This window comes from Oncorhynchus tshawytscha, linkage group LG02 (genome assembly GCF_018296145.1).
Source record: "Oncorhynchus tshawytscha isolate Ot180627B linkage group LG02, Otsh_v2.0, whole genome shotgun sequence".
In the NCBI taxonomy this organism is placed as follows: Eukaryota; Metazoa; Chordata; class Actinopteri; order Salmoniformes; family Salmonidae; genus Oncorhynchus; species Oncorhynchus tshawytscha.
In genome coordinates this window covers 23,648,114-23,661,267 of record NC_056430.1, presented here as the reverse complement: position 1 = coordinate 23,661,267, position 13,154 = coordinate 23,648,114, and the positions used below count along the sequence as shown (strand labels likewise).

General features: G+C 47.9%; 2 protein-coding genes across 3 annotated transcripts in view; one reads left to right on the top strand and one right to left on the bottom strand.

Annotated features, from left to right (window-relative positions):
• Nucleotides 1-3,580, top strand: part of slc25a26 (solute carrier family 25 member 26) — an 86,835-nt gene extending 83,255 nt beyond the window's left edge. For both annotated transcript variants that reach the window (XM_042295503.1, XM_042295504.1), the window contains one exon: nt 3,223-3,580. In XM_042295503.1, the coding sequence (XP_042151437.1) occupies nt 3,223-3,319 (97 nt within the window). In that variant the 3' untranslated portion in view covers nt 3,320-3,580. The remainder of the gene's footprint in view (nt 1-3,222) is intronic.
• Nucleotides 3,581-4,485: 905 nt separating this feature from the next.
• LOC112219209 (leucine-rich repeats and immunoglobulin-like domains protein 1) overlaps nt 4,486-13,154 on the bottom strand; it is a 44,793-nt gene continuing 36,124 nt past the window's right edge. Inside the window, exons 13-18 of the mRNA XM_024380404.2 lie at nt 12,748-13,068; nt 10,645-10,926; nt 7,291-7,719; nt 7,045-7,176; nt 6,622-6,906; nt 4,486-6,261 (exon numbers count right to left, since the gene is read on the bottom strand). Of these exons, the coding sequence (XP_024236172.1) occupies nt 6,029-6,261; nt 6,622-6,906; nt 7,045-7,176; nt 7,291-7,719; nt 10,645-10,926; nt 12,748-13,068 (1,682 nt within the window). The 3' untranslated portion in view covers nt 4,486-6,028. The remainder of the gene's footprint in view (nt 6,262-6,621; nt 6,907-7,044; nt 7,177-7,290; nt 7,720-10,644; nt 10,927-12,747; nt 13,069-13,154) is intronic.

Sequence of the window (13,154 nt, the reverse complement as noted above, 5' to 3'; positions counted from 1 at the left end):
CCGCTGGGGAGAGAGAAGACCAGGGACGGGGTGGGCTTCAACACACTCCGCTGGGGAGAGAGAAGACCAGGGACGGGGTGGGCTTCAACACATTCCGCTGGGGAGAGAGAAGACCAGGAACGGGGTGGGCTTCAACACACTCCGCTGGGGAGAGAGAAGACCAGGGACGGGGTGGGCTTCAACACACTCCGCTGGGGGGAGACCAGAGAAGACCACTCCGCTGGGGGAGAAGACCAGGGGGTGGGCTTCAACACACTCCGCTGGGGAGAGAGAAGACCAGGGACGGGGTGGGCTTCAACACACTCCGCTGGGGAGAGAGAAGACCAGGAACGGGGTGGGCTTCAACACATTCCGCTGGGGAGAGAGAAGACCAGGGACGGGGTGGGGGTGGGCTTGTTATTGAATGGCTCTTCTTATGCTCATGAAGCCGTCATACAGAGGGATTCCTTGTAGAAAAGTCTCTACCCTAAGCCTCCCAGCTGCCTCGACAAGCCGCCCCTAATTGAAAGAGTATTCTTTGATGTTCCCCGTCTTCTTCGATATTTTGTCTCTCTTTTTCTGGTCTTTTTTTCCTTCTCTTCTCTAACTCTTGATTTACTGATAAGATAGCTGCAGAGGGAGGTTTTCTGTACAGCTGAAGGAGCAAGCATAATAAACCGTACAACATGGAGTTCCCCAAATGCCTTCCACTGATAGTGATACACACAGTCTCTCTGGGACAACCAGAGGAAGGAAAAGCCGTGTCGTGATTCCATAGGGAAAGGACTTGGCAGTTACGCCGGGGCTGGGGCTTTAAAGCTTGAATTATGGTAATAGGCCCAATTGCAGTCTAGTGAAGCCATAAAGTGCTTCCATCTGTTTGCTGTGCCCCAGAGCCCTGCCAAGCCCTGCCCTGCCGAGCCCTGCCTGCCTGCCTTTCAACTGGGTTAGACCAACGTTACACACCACCTCACCACACTAACCAAAACACATGGACAGCCAGGACCTTCCCACACCAACCAGAATGAAGCTGAAACACGCCAAAACAATGTAAACCTGAGATCACCAAGTCCACTCCACTTCGCATGACCTAAACCTACTGCTCAGACTTTGAACCCAACTGTCTGTTCCAGGGTTGGGGTCAATTCTGAATTGAATTGCAAATTGCATTTTAATTCCAATTCAATTCTTGAATTTTAATTGATTTTGAATTGGCCACAACCCACAGGTGAAGAATCTAAATAGAATGTGAATTAAAGGAAGTAGAATTTAATTAAATTAAATTAAGCAGATGATTAATGAGAAGAAAAGTGCTCCTGATCAAAAGGAGGTGAAGACATGTGGTGTATCTAAGACCACTGGTTCTCAACATGATTAAGACCAAAGCCTGTGATGAGCAGCTCTCTCTCTCCTGCTGAGGACTCAGGGTATTTTAGGCTGTGCGGTTAGGAGGCTGTGAGGTGATTGGCCGGTGTTCAGGGCCTGACTGATCTGTGTGGCTGGCGGGCTGCTGATGTCAGTGAGTCAGCAAGGTTTATGGGAGAAGTTCAGCCATCTTGTTCAACAGGTGGGGCTTCTCCCAGACAGGAAGTGACACACTGTTGTGAGCCAGAACACGTGGAGGTGGTCTGGAGAATTTAGAATCTTAGAACACTTTAAGAACTGTGCTGACCCATTGCCAAATCAATCTTTCACATGGGCAGATACTGAAAATGGGACATTATTTTCTGTCTATTGCTTTCCTTGGCTTGTTGTTAGAAACAACATTGGCTTCAGTCAGTGTGTCACTCATGTGGCAGCCTACCACATGAGCATTTAGAAAAGTACTGTATTTTGATATATAACGCGTGTGATGGAAAAGGTTGAGATTCACACACAGTGGGTGTTAACTTCTATTTCAGTCGAAGGTGATAACTCTGCAAAGAGCAAACTGAAGGGCAGGATGACAAGCTTTGAGAAATGTCCCCTTGCTCATTTGTTCCAGCTTAAGCATTTACACACCCACACGCGCTCACACACACACACACACACACACGAGCGCAGCCTCTCCAAAACACCCGATCCGACTAGGAGCATTCCTAAACGTGCAGTTCTGTAAATGGCTGGGATAGTTGAGAGATCCCTGACGTGCTTGGCACCTTGTACAGATTTGCAGTTGACAAAATTGATGTATTAGCGGTTAGACGATTTGTGACCCCATTTCTAAATGGAGGGCCATAAAACCTCAGCACAGCCCCCACAGGTGTCCCAGGCCTCTGGGGTCTGTTGTGTTACGTAGGTCAGCCCTGGAGCATCCAAGGCACTGAGAGCAGTTCGAGCTGCTGGCCAGAGCAGAGGCAGGGTAGATAGATCGACGAACCGACCGAGGAGTGTAGGGGCGTAGTGGCAGAGTGGGGGTTCTCAGTAAGCAACAAAACACTCCAATGGATAGGACCCATTATATTTCCAGTCTGTGGGGAGAGGGGAGAGTAAATGCTATAGTGTGTGTACAAGAGAATGGAGAAGAGAGAGGGAGAAAAAGAGAGCGAGGAATGACTGGGCTGATCCGGGGTGTGTGAGAGCTGAGCCAGTTGAGGCTGTTGCTGGACGGCCGCACGAATGGACAGCAGAGGGGTGTGTGTGGATGTCATCTGGCCATCAGTCAGGCAGACAGATCAAGCTCCAGGGAGGCCCATCAGGGGGTTCAGCAGTAATCCACAAAACAGCTGTGTGGAAAAGGGCCTTGGGAGACTGGCTTACTCTCATGGCCTGTCACCATCCCCTGACCTCCACAACATCAACAGTCTGGAGAGTCCCCTAACTTCTAAAACTTTCTTTGAAACAACTTTCTACTCCCTTGCTTCTAAAACAGCCAATCCACTCCCCTGTCTTTCTAAATGGACTGAAAAACATCCTCCCCAGTCTCCTGTCTTCAATAACTGACTCTAAAACATCCTCTCTAGTCCCTTGTCTTCTAAAACTCACTCTAAATCATCCTCCCCAGTCTCCTGTCTTTTAAATTTGCCTTCAGAACAGCCTCTCCAGTCTCCTAGCTTCTAAAACTGACTCAGAAACAGCTTTTCTGTTCCTTAGCTTCTGAAACTGACTCTAGATCATCTTAATAAGCCCGTTTCCTAAAATAGCATGAAATACCTCTCAGAACATACATCTTAGTAGAGAAATATGGAACACGACCTAGTCAAATAAAACAAGTAACATGTTACTCTTGCATAATACCTGATGCAATTTTGTCTGTATTTTCAGTCTGTTTTCTGGCACTATACCTCGAGTCACGTCCATCAGTCTGGGAGGTTTTATCTTCCTGGGTGCTTATGAGAAGGTCCGACGCACCCTGCTATAAAGACCCTGGCCTGGGGATGAAGGCAGGTGTGCTGTGCTGACCCAGCCTGAACTGGCCCTGAGGAGGGACACCTGGTGTGAGTCATCCCTGATCGCATTACCCAGAGGTCTGCGTTCCTGCTCATCAGTGCGCTGCAGATTGAGTTTAACTGCGTGAATTCCATTTTAACAGCAAGGATCGCATATCTCTGAGCCGAGTCTCTTCACTGTATGACCATGTGAGTGGAAACGGTATTAAAAGCCATATTTTTATACAATGTCACCACTTTCTCCAGTTCATTGTCTGAAGCTGGGTAGTTAAATGGTGGAATAATCACCTCACAGTAGTTTGTCCGTCCAAGGTTACTGCTCTCCGTTATTCAGTATGGAAACACGGTGAACAAAACCACCTGCAGCAAAGAGCCACCAGAAAGCCTATTAGAGAAGAAGCATCATGAGCTCATCCACCTGCATCCACCTGTCATCTCAGTGCTAGATGGGACTGGAGACCTAGGGCCTGTGTTTCTGCTGGATTAAACACTCATTTACTACAGGATTTGTCACAACTGTCGCCACATTAATGCAGATGGATGGACAATGTACTTTAGCCAACTTCCATCGAAGGGATAGTATTAAAACATGTACAATTTAATGGACCGGTTTTTCCTAGTATTAAAAACAGGACATCCTGAATAGATTAACCTTTTACTCTAATGCATTGGTGAACATCGAGTGTTGAGCAAGCATCAAAATGTTTCTCGGAATATAAAATTGGTTTTCCAAAAACACTTGTCAATAACTCCCATTGTGTCCTTCAGATGTCGGTTGAGGGGGGAAGGTAAAGACCATTAAAGCCTGGGAGAGCAATGTTACACAGGTGGGTTTAACAGAGGGCTAAGTCCTGTCCTGGAGGCTGTCAGTTAACTGACATACATTCTGTCCAGCCACTGTCCCTCATTCAATATGGACTTAGACATTCGCCAAGCCTATAATTTACAATTAAAACCTGGCTTTAGAGATGAACCTCCAATGTATTTGCATAGAGACAGAAGCAACATGAATGAGTTCGATACCTTTGACAAACCTGCTAATTCAAGTAGTGTATATCATTTTGCTTTGCCTGGCCCCCTTATAAATTTGAGACGACATTGAACCACAAAGGCAAGGAAAAACACACTCCACAAAATGTGATTTTATTAGACACTTTAATGTTTAAACTTTGACATTGGTACAATGGATTCAGTTGACTGAAATAAATTACTGCATGTCACCCCCGTGGGATGATATGACAACTGACTAACCATCTAGAATTCCTGTTCTCTAAAGAATAAATGTCAAACAATGAGCCTTTGATACCGCAAATAGCAAGTGTTTACAGAAAAAATATAGCATACATTGGAAAAATTGGGAAATGTAATTCTGTTTAACCTGACATTGTGTATCCAGGCCTAAAGATGGGGCATTTTTCCTCGGTTTGGCAAGAGTACATTTCACAACTTTCCCAGCAGTAAGCAGTTTTATAAAATGAAGAGATTGTTTGTACCAGTCAAAAGTTCCTGAATGAACAGGTTGTACTAGTACCATAATGATGACGATGATGAGGATGTGTGGTGCTATGACAAAGGCTAAATACTGGCCATTCCCTGTGTGAACAGTGTGACAACAGTCTCAAAATGCCTCCTGGTGAGTTCCTCATTCCCTTTACAGCATGGCAGGTTCATGTTATAGCTGAACATATTGGGATGGGGGTGGGGGACTAATGATTTTAAAAGTTGGACCAACATTCATGACAAATGTGAATTCAAAGGATCTGGGCCTTTAGTTGGACAAAAGAAAAATGAAAATAAATGGGAGCTGAGGCACCGTGGAGGACGTAGTCCCTAAACCAAAGACAACTGAAGTGCAGTGGTGGTCAGTACCTTGACATTCCATCGCTATGTCAGAAATGTGACACGTTTCCTGACTAAGAATTCTTACATTCATATTAGGTATGAGTAGTACAAAAGTGCTTAAACATCCAAAACCTCATTTCATATCCCAAACCCCCCTTGTTCCATGTTGTACCCAAATCAAAGCCCTTCCTTCATAAAATACTAGTAAATATGATTTATGGTTTAAGGCCATGATGGGCAGCGTTTGCATTTGTCAAACAACATTCCAAGTGCAATAAAGTGTTCCATGGTATGACAAAGTGTACCGATAGCTCTCACATCTCTGCTATACTAAGAGTCTGGTTAGTGGTTTCTTTGATCATGCAATAAGGCACGGCAGTTGAAGCAGGTAGGTAGAGGCTGACAAGGCTTGTTAAAGACAACAAAAAATACCATCACTCCGTTCCTTATCATGCACAGAATAATTTCAAATACTCTTTGTAAAAGTTATATAATATACATGAAAACTCTTATGTACAGTCAATTGTCCAATGGTATAGCTCTCTCTCTTTCACACATTACTCTACAATATTACCTACATTTGCATGCTTCAAATGCAAGTCACATTTAGGAGCTAAGATTGGTTGGCACCTCCCAGGAGAAGGTTTTCAGTATGTACATCTGATACACTCAGACGGGACACCACCCACACAAGCGCTGCCTTAAACTCCAGACGCCCCTCCCTGCTCCTGCCTCGTTAGTCCAAACAGGGGACAGGATCAGATCTTGGCCTCTCTGTTTGAGGTAGCAGTTCCCAGTGCAAAGAACAAGTCAACTCAGGGCTAGTGAGTCTGGTAGTGTCATGGTGGGGAGAGCCTGCTAGTCACTGGCTCTCCTGAGGGGGGTGCATGGCTCTGGAAGGCTCTGGGAGTATGTCCATTAGAGAGGAGAGTCTGTCTGAGCTCTGGCTCACAGTCTGTGTCCAGTGTGTATTGGCTTGTTACGGGGCAGAGTTTCACCGGCTTGTGGAAGGCCTCCTCTTGGGAAAGGGAGCACACTAACGTCGTCTGTCCCGTCCTGTTCACTGAGGTATCTGGGAGGGAACACCGAGAGAGAAGAGAACACACAATCAAGACCCCTATCTGTGCAGAGCTCAAGGCTATGGATTGCATCCATATGGCTAATTTGACATTATGAAGCAAGGATCGGATTCTGACCCCTAATTCCTCCCAGACCGTTCCTTGCCAAAATGTACAGCATCCCAGGACAAGACCCGACCTGCTCCCCTGTGAGTTAGGCAGTGACGGGAACTCAATGCGGCTTTTCATCAGATTCCCTTCACTGTGATTTGTCATGGCAGGCTGATCTACACAGCTAAGGGCTCCATCCATAACATCATTTCTACCATTCCTCATCCTGTCCTCAACAGTGTGGAATAGAAAGAGCACTCTACCTTTTCTGTCGTTGTGGTTTCTCTGTGATGACAATACATTGTGGTTGCTGGGAAACGCAGGTGGCTGGGCGTCCCTTCTAACTCCATTGGAGGTCCCGTTGCAGAGGGAGGCGGTGTAGGGTCCTGTGTCCACCCCTAAAGGTATGCTGTAGTCCATGTGGTGGAGGTGTTGTTGGTACTCCAGGCCTACAGGTCCCAGTCCCTGGGGAAGGTAGTCTGAGTCTGACTTGGAGTAGCTATTCCCATTCTCCATACACTCTGTACACACTACAGCCTCACCGTAACCTAGACCAGACAAGAGAGAACGGCGTTATTACCACGCCCACCCTTTTCCACAGTTAGAGACGATGTAAAGAAAACATTCACTGATCAGTCATGGGTGTGTGTTGGAGGTTCATATGGAAATCAAACTGAGCACACTACCTGTGTTGTCTGTGTGCGTGTTGGGCAGAGGTCCACCACCAGCCTCCACACGGACACACACATCCTGGCGCTCCGAGAGGGTCCCCTGGGAGGACAGGTAGCTGGGGACGTCCGGGGGCACATTGGTCTCATCTGGGAGGGGAGAGAAACCATCACCATCAGCACAAACTACGGTCACCAACGCAACACATGGATAGTAAACAGCCATTCCCTTTGACGAGTAGAACTACATGAGCGCCCTCTCACCCGTGTTGGTGACGCTGCACTCCTCGCTCTTCTTGCGCGTCTGGTAGATGATGCACACCCACACCAGAGAGGTCACCACGATGCTAGTTACCACAGCGATGACGATGATGCCCACCGTGACGGTGCTGGGGCCGGGTGTAGCGGCGCAGGCGGAGTGGCGGACACTCAGCTGGCTGTGGGCACGCTCCGTGCCCAGCCTGTTGGACATGACGCACGTGTACCTCCCAGCGTCCTCTACAGCGGCGCTGCCGATGACCAGCAGCTGGTTGCCGGGGGTGAAGTGGTGTCGGTCGGAGGGGCGGAAGGGCTGGTCGTTCCTCAGCCAGGTGATTTTGGGTAGGGGACTGCCTAGCGCCTTACACTGCAGGACTACAGTCTCCCCCACCACCACACTACGGTCCTCCAGCTCCTGGGCCAGGTGGGGTGTCTCTGTAGACAGGAGGGGTCACAGGTCAAAGTGTAGTCATCCCACCAGAGCAGACTGGTCAATCCCAACTCTACTCAACACTTCATATCAAACTACACAATGACAACGGGTGATGGTCCATTATGCTTTGTTCAACACAGAGTGATATCATGATCTCACTCGATCTACTCCACCTCTTCAGACTGGGCCTCAGCTCGGACTTTTCTTTCCACATGCATGACTAAACATTACAAAGCCACTCCTGAGGGCTGTTGCTACCTCGTGTCCCTGGGAGGAGTTGTTCTGGACTAAAAGCACTACATAAGGTAGAGCAGACCAAGCCCTTACACATCCACAGTACTTGACAATACGTGATCTCATCAAATTCACATAGCTGTAGACCAAGCCCTTACAAGTCCAATAGAAGCCCCTCTAGAAGAATGGAGGCCTGCAGTCTCCCTCCCTCCCTGAGGAGGGGTGAGAACGGTTAACAAAAACCCCTCTGTGAAGTCCCTCTATCCTACCCTCCCCCATCTGACCCCTACCCTGACCTCTGACTTCGAGGAAGGCCACAGCTGCCAGAAGCATTTCATTCTAGGACCAAGGCTCACCAGTTCACAGCTGGCTTTAGAGCAGTTTACTAAGTGTTCATTTTTAGACTTAGTAAGCCATGAATTCTCAAACATTGAGGGCTGTGTGTTAGTTAGGTGGCATTATGTAGGAAGCGTTATGTAGGAAGTATAGTAAGGAGAGGGTAGTAAGTTTTAAGTTCCTCGGCGTACACATCACAGACAAACTGAATTGGTCCACCCACACAGACAGCATTGTGAAGAAAGTGCAGTAGCGCCTCTTCAACCTCAGGAGGCTGAAGAAATTCGGCTTGTCACCAAAAGCACTCACAAACTTCTACAGATGCACAATCGAGAGCATCCTGTCGGGCTGTATCACCGCCTGGTACGGCAACTGCTCCGCCCACAACCGTAAGGCTCTCCAGAGGGTAGTGAGGTCTGCACAACGCATCACCGGGGGCAAACTACCTGCCCTCCAGGACACCTACACCACCAGATGTCACAGGAAGGCCATAAAGATCATCAAGGACAGCAACCACCCGAGCCACTGCCGGTTCACCCCGCTATCATCCAGAAGGCGAGGTCAGTACAGGTGCATCAAAGCTGGGACCGAGAGACTGAAAAACAGCTTCTATCTCAAGGCCATCAGACTGTTAAACAGCCACCACTAACATTGAGTGGCTGCTGCCAACACACTGACTCAACTCCAGCCACTTTAATAATGGGAATTGATGGGAATTGATGTAAAATATATATCACTAGCCACTTTAAACAATGCTACCTAATATAATGTTTACATACCCTACAATATTCATCTCATATGTATACGTATATACTGTACTCTATATCATCTACTGCATCCTTATGTAATACATGTATCACTAGCCACTTTAACTATGCCACTTTGTTTACATACTCATCTCATATGTATATACTGCACTCAATGCCATCTACTGCATCTTGCCTATGCCGCTCTGTACCATCACTCATTCATATATCTTTATGTACATATTCTTTATCCCCTTACACTTGTGTCTATAAGGTAGTAGTTTTGGAATTGTTAGCTAGATTACTTGTTGGTTATTACTGCATTGTCGGAACTAGAAGCACAAGCATTTCGCTACACTCGCACTAACATCTGCTAACCATGTGTATGTGACAAATAACATTTGATTTGATTTGATGCGGGAATGCTAACTGGCCAGATGAATGTGATGTATGTACAGGGCAGGGGAGACTGGTGGGAGGCGCTCTAGAAATAATAATAATAGTGAACTCACACCCCCCCACTAGCTCTGACTTTACTGATATCTACTGTATTGAGGAAAAATGTACTTACTATGACTGTGATGTGATTGTACCACCTAGCTATCTTAAAACTAATGCACTAACTGTAAGCCCCACCTAGCCATCTTAAAACTAATGCACTAACTGTAAGTCCCACCGAGCCATCTTAAAACTAATGCACTAACTGTAAGTCCCACCGAGCCATCTTAAAACTAATGCACTAACTGTAAGCCCCACCGAGCCATCTTAAAACTAATGCACTAACTGTAAGTCCCACCGAGCCATCTTAAAACTAATGCACTAACTGTAAGTCCCACCGAGCCATCTTAAAACTAATGCACTAACTGTAAGTCCCACCGAGCCATCTTAAAACTAATGCACTAACTGTAAGTCCCACCGAGCCATCTTAAAACTAATGCACTAACTGTAAGTCCCACCGAGCCATCTTAAAACTAATGCACTAACTGTAAGTCCCACCGAGCCATCTTAAAACTAATGCACTAACTATAAGTCCCACCGAGCCATCTTACGCCGGTGGGCGTGGGGAGAGGCCGCCGGTGGGCGTGGGGAGAGGCCGCCAGAGTAGGCGTGGGGAGAGGCCGCCAGAGTAGGCGTGGGGAGAGGCCGCCAGAGTAGGCGTGGGGAGAGGCCGCCAGAGTATGCGTGGGGAGAGGCCGCCAGTAGGCGTGGGGAGAGGCCGCCTGAGTAGGCGTGGGGAGAGGCTGCCAGTAGTAACAGGGGGAAAAAAATCTATACAGTTATCGCAATATTATTTTGATACTTTGACTTCAAGTATATATATTTTTTCTTGCTAGGTAGCATTAGTCAGCTGTACCTGTGCCAAAAATACAGGATCCTGTTCTCCATCTTTTTAAAATAGTGAGCCAACATGTTTTCAGCACTTTTATTTCCATGACTAATCAACACTCATTTTCTAATGCCCTCTCTGCAGCAGAGAGCAATTTGTTTGGAACGTCATATAGAATCGTGAGAATCGCAATACATATCGTATTGGCACCTAAGTATGGTGATATTGTCGCATTGTGAGGTCCCTGGCATTTCTCAGCCCCAGTGACCAGCAGTCAGTCTTACCCAGCACGGTGAGGGTGGCGTTGGCAGACACGGTGCCCGCTGTGTTTTTGGCGGTGCAGCTGTACACGCCCATGTCCTCCGGCTTGACGTCCATGATGAAGAACACGTCATCATCCGGCATCACATGCATCCGCCGCTCGCGGGCCGCCGGGAAGTCCGTGCCCCCATCCTTCTGCCAGGCAATCTGGGGGGTGGGGTGCCCCTCAGCAGCACACTCAAGCTTGGCAGTGGTGCCCGTACGGATGGTGTTGTCTCCAGGGGTCTTCACAAATGTAGGCAAGACTGTGGGAAAGGAAGATATGACACACTGGGTTAGCCACAACAGAGAAGTACATAGGTTAACACAAGAGTCTCTGTTTTAGGGAGAGGGTTTGATTTGGGTGGGCAGGGCAGCCAATCACTCAGCATCTGTTGGCCAAACTGACAGGGCGTGTAATAGATGGGCACTGTCAGCTCCACAACACGCCTAAATCAATTTGTTCCAAATTCCACCAGAGACTCGCACACACAGAGACATGCAGAGAGAGACTCGCACACACAGAGACATGCAGAGAGAGACTCGCACACACAGAGACATGCAGAGAGAGACTCGCACACACAGAGACATGCAGAGAGAGACTCGCACATACAGAGACATGCAGAGAGAGACTCGCACATACAGAGACATGCAGAGAGACTCACACATACAGAGACATGCAGAGAGAGAGACATGCAGACACACACACACACACGTAGAGAGACTCACACACAGAGACATGCAGAGAGACTCTCACACAGAGACATGCAGAGAGAGAGAGAGACACACACACAGACATGCAGAGAGAGAGACACACACGCAGAGAGACAGAGAGACTCACACAGACATGCAGAGAGACTCACACAGACATGCAGAGAGACTCACACACACAGACATGCAGAGAGAGACTCACACATAGAGACATGCAGAGAGAGACTCACACATACAGAGACATGCAGAGAGAGAGTCACACATACAGAGACATGCAGAGAGAGACTCACACATAGAGACATGCAGAGAGAGACTCACACATACAGAGACATGCAGAGAGACTCACACATACAGAGACATGCAGAGAGAGACTCACACAGACAGAGACATGCAGAGAGAGACTCACACATACAGAGACATGCAGAGAGAGACTCGCACATACAGAGACATGCAGAGAGAGACTCACACATACAGAGACATGCAGAGAGAGACTCACAGAGACATGCAGAGAGAGACTACAGAGACATGCAGAGAGAGACTCACACATACAGAGACATGCAGAGAGAGACTCACACATACAGAGACATGCAGAGAGAGACTCACACATACAGAGACATGCAGAGAGAGACTCACACATACAGAGACATGCAGAGAGAGACTCACACATACAGAGACATGCAGAGAGAGACTCACACATACAGAGACATGCAGAGAGAGACTCACACATACAGAGACATGCAGAGAGAGACTCACACATACAGAGACATGCAGAGAGAGACTCACATACAGAGACATGCAGAGAGAGACTCACACATACAGAGACATGCAGAGAGAGACTCACACATACAGAGACATGCAGAGAGAGACTCACACATACAGAGACATGCAGAGAGAGACTCACACATACAGAGACATGCAGAGAGAGACTCACATACAGAGACATGCAGACACACACACACACACACACGTAGAGAGACTCACACACAGACATACAGAGACATGCAGAGAGAGAGAGACACACACACAGAGACATGCAGAGAGAGAGACACACACACAGAGACATGCAGAGAGAGAGAGACACACACACAGAGACATGCAGAGAGAGAGACACACACACGCAGAGAGACAGAGAGATTCACACAGACATGCAGAGAGACTCACACAGACATGCAGAGAGACTCACACACACAGAGACATGCAGAGAAACAAAGAGACTTTGCTCAAGCTAAGAATTACCACTAGAATAACACTTGAGTTTAACTGGGCAAAATATCTACTGAATCAGCATATTACAGAGAGAAAAGGATCTCACCACATGCAAACACACACACTCTCATACTGGGAGACCCTTAACCCTTCAGGACCTGGCGGCGTACCGTTGACAGTGAGGCGGGCCTGGGTAGAGTAGGAGGAGCCAAAGTGGTTGGTGATGATACACTGGTATCGGCCCTCGTGGGTGAAGGTCACATGACGCAGGTGCAAAATGGTGGTGTACTCCATCACCCCCCCGTGGTGAGCGCGCAGGTGGGCGAGGTTCTCCACCTCTGCATGGCGGAGCAGCTCCTGGTCTTTGCGCCAGGCGAAGGTCATAGGTGAGCTGCTGCTGCTGGCCACCGTGCACGTGAAGCGCACGTCACTACCCAGAACCGTCACTGTGGTCTCTGGCTGCACCGTGATCTGGGGCTTAGGCAGGTCATCTACAGGAAGAGAGAGATGGAGGGACGACAATAAACCTACATAAGCATTATTCTTTGTAACCAAATGTTTTCTCAGTGACAGAAGA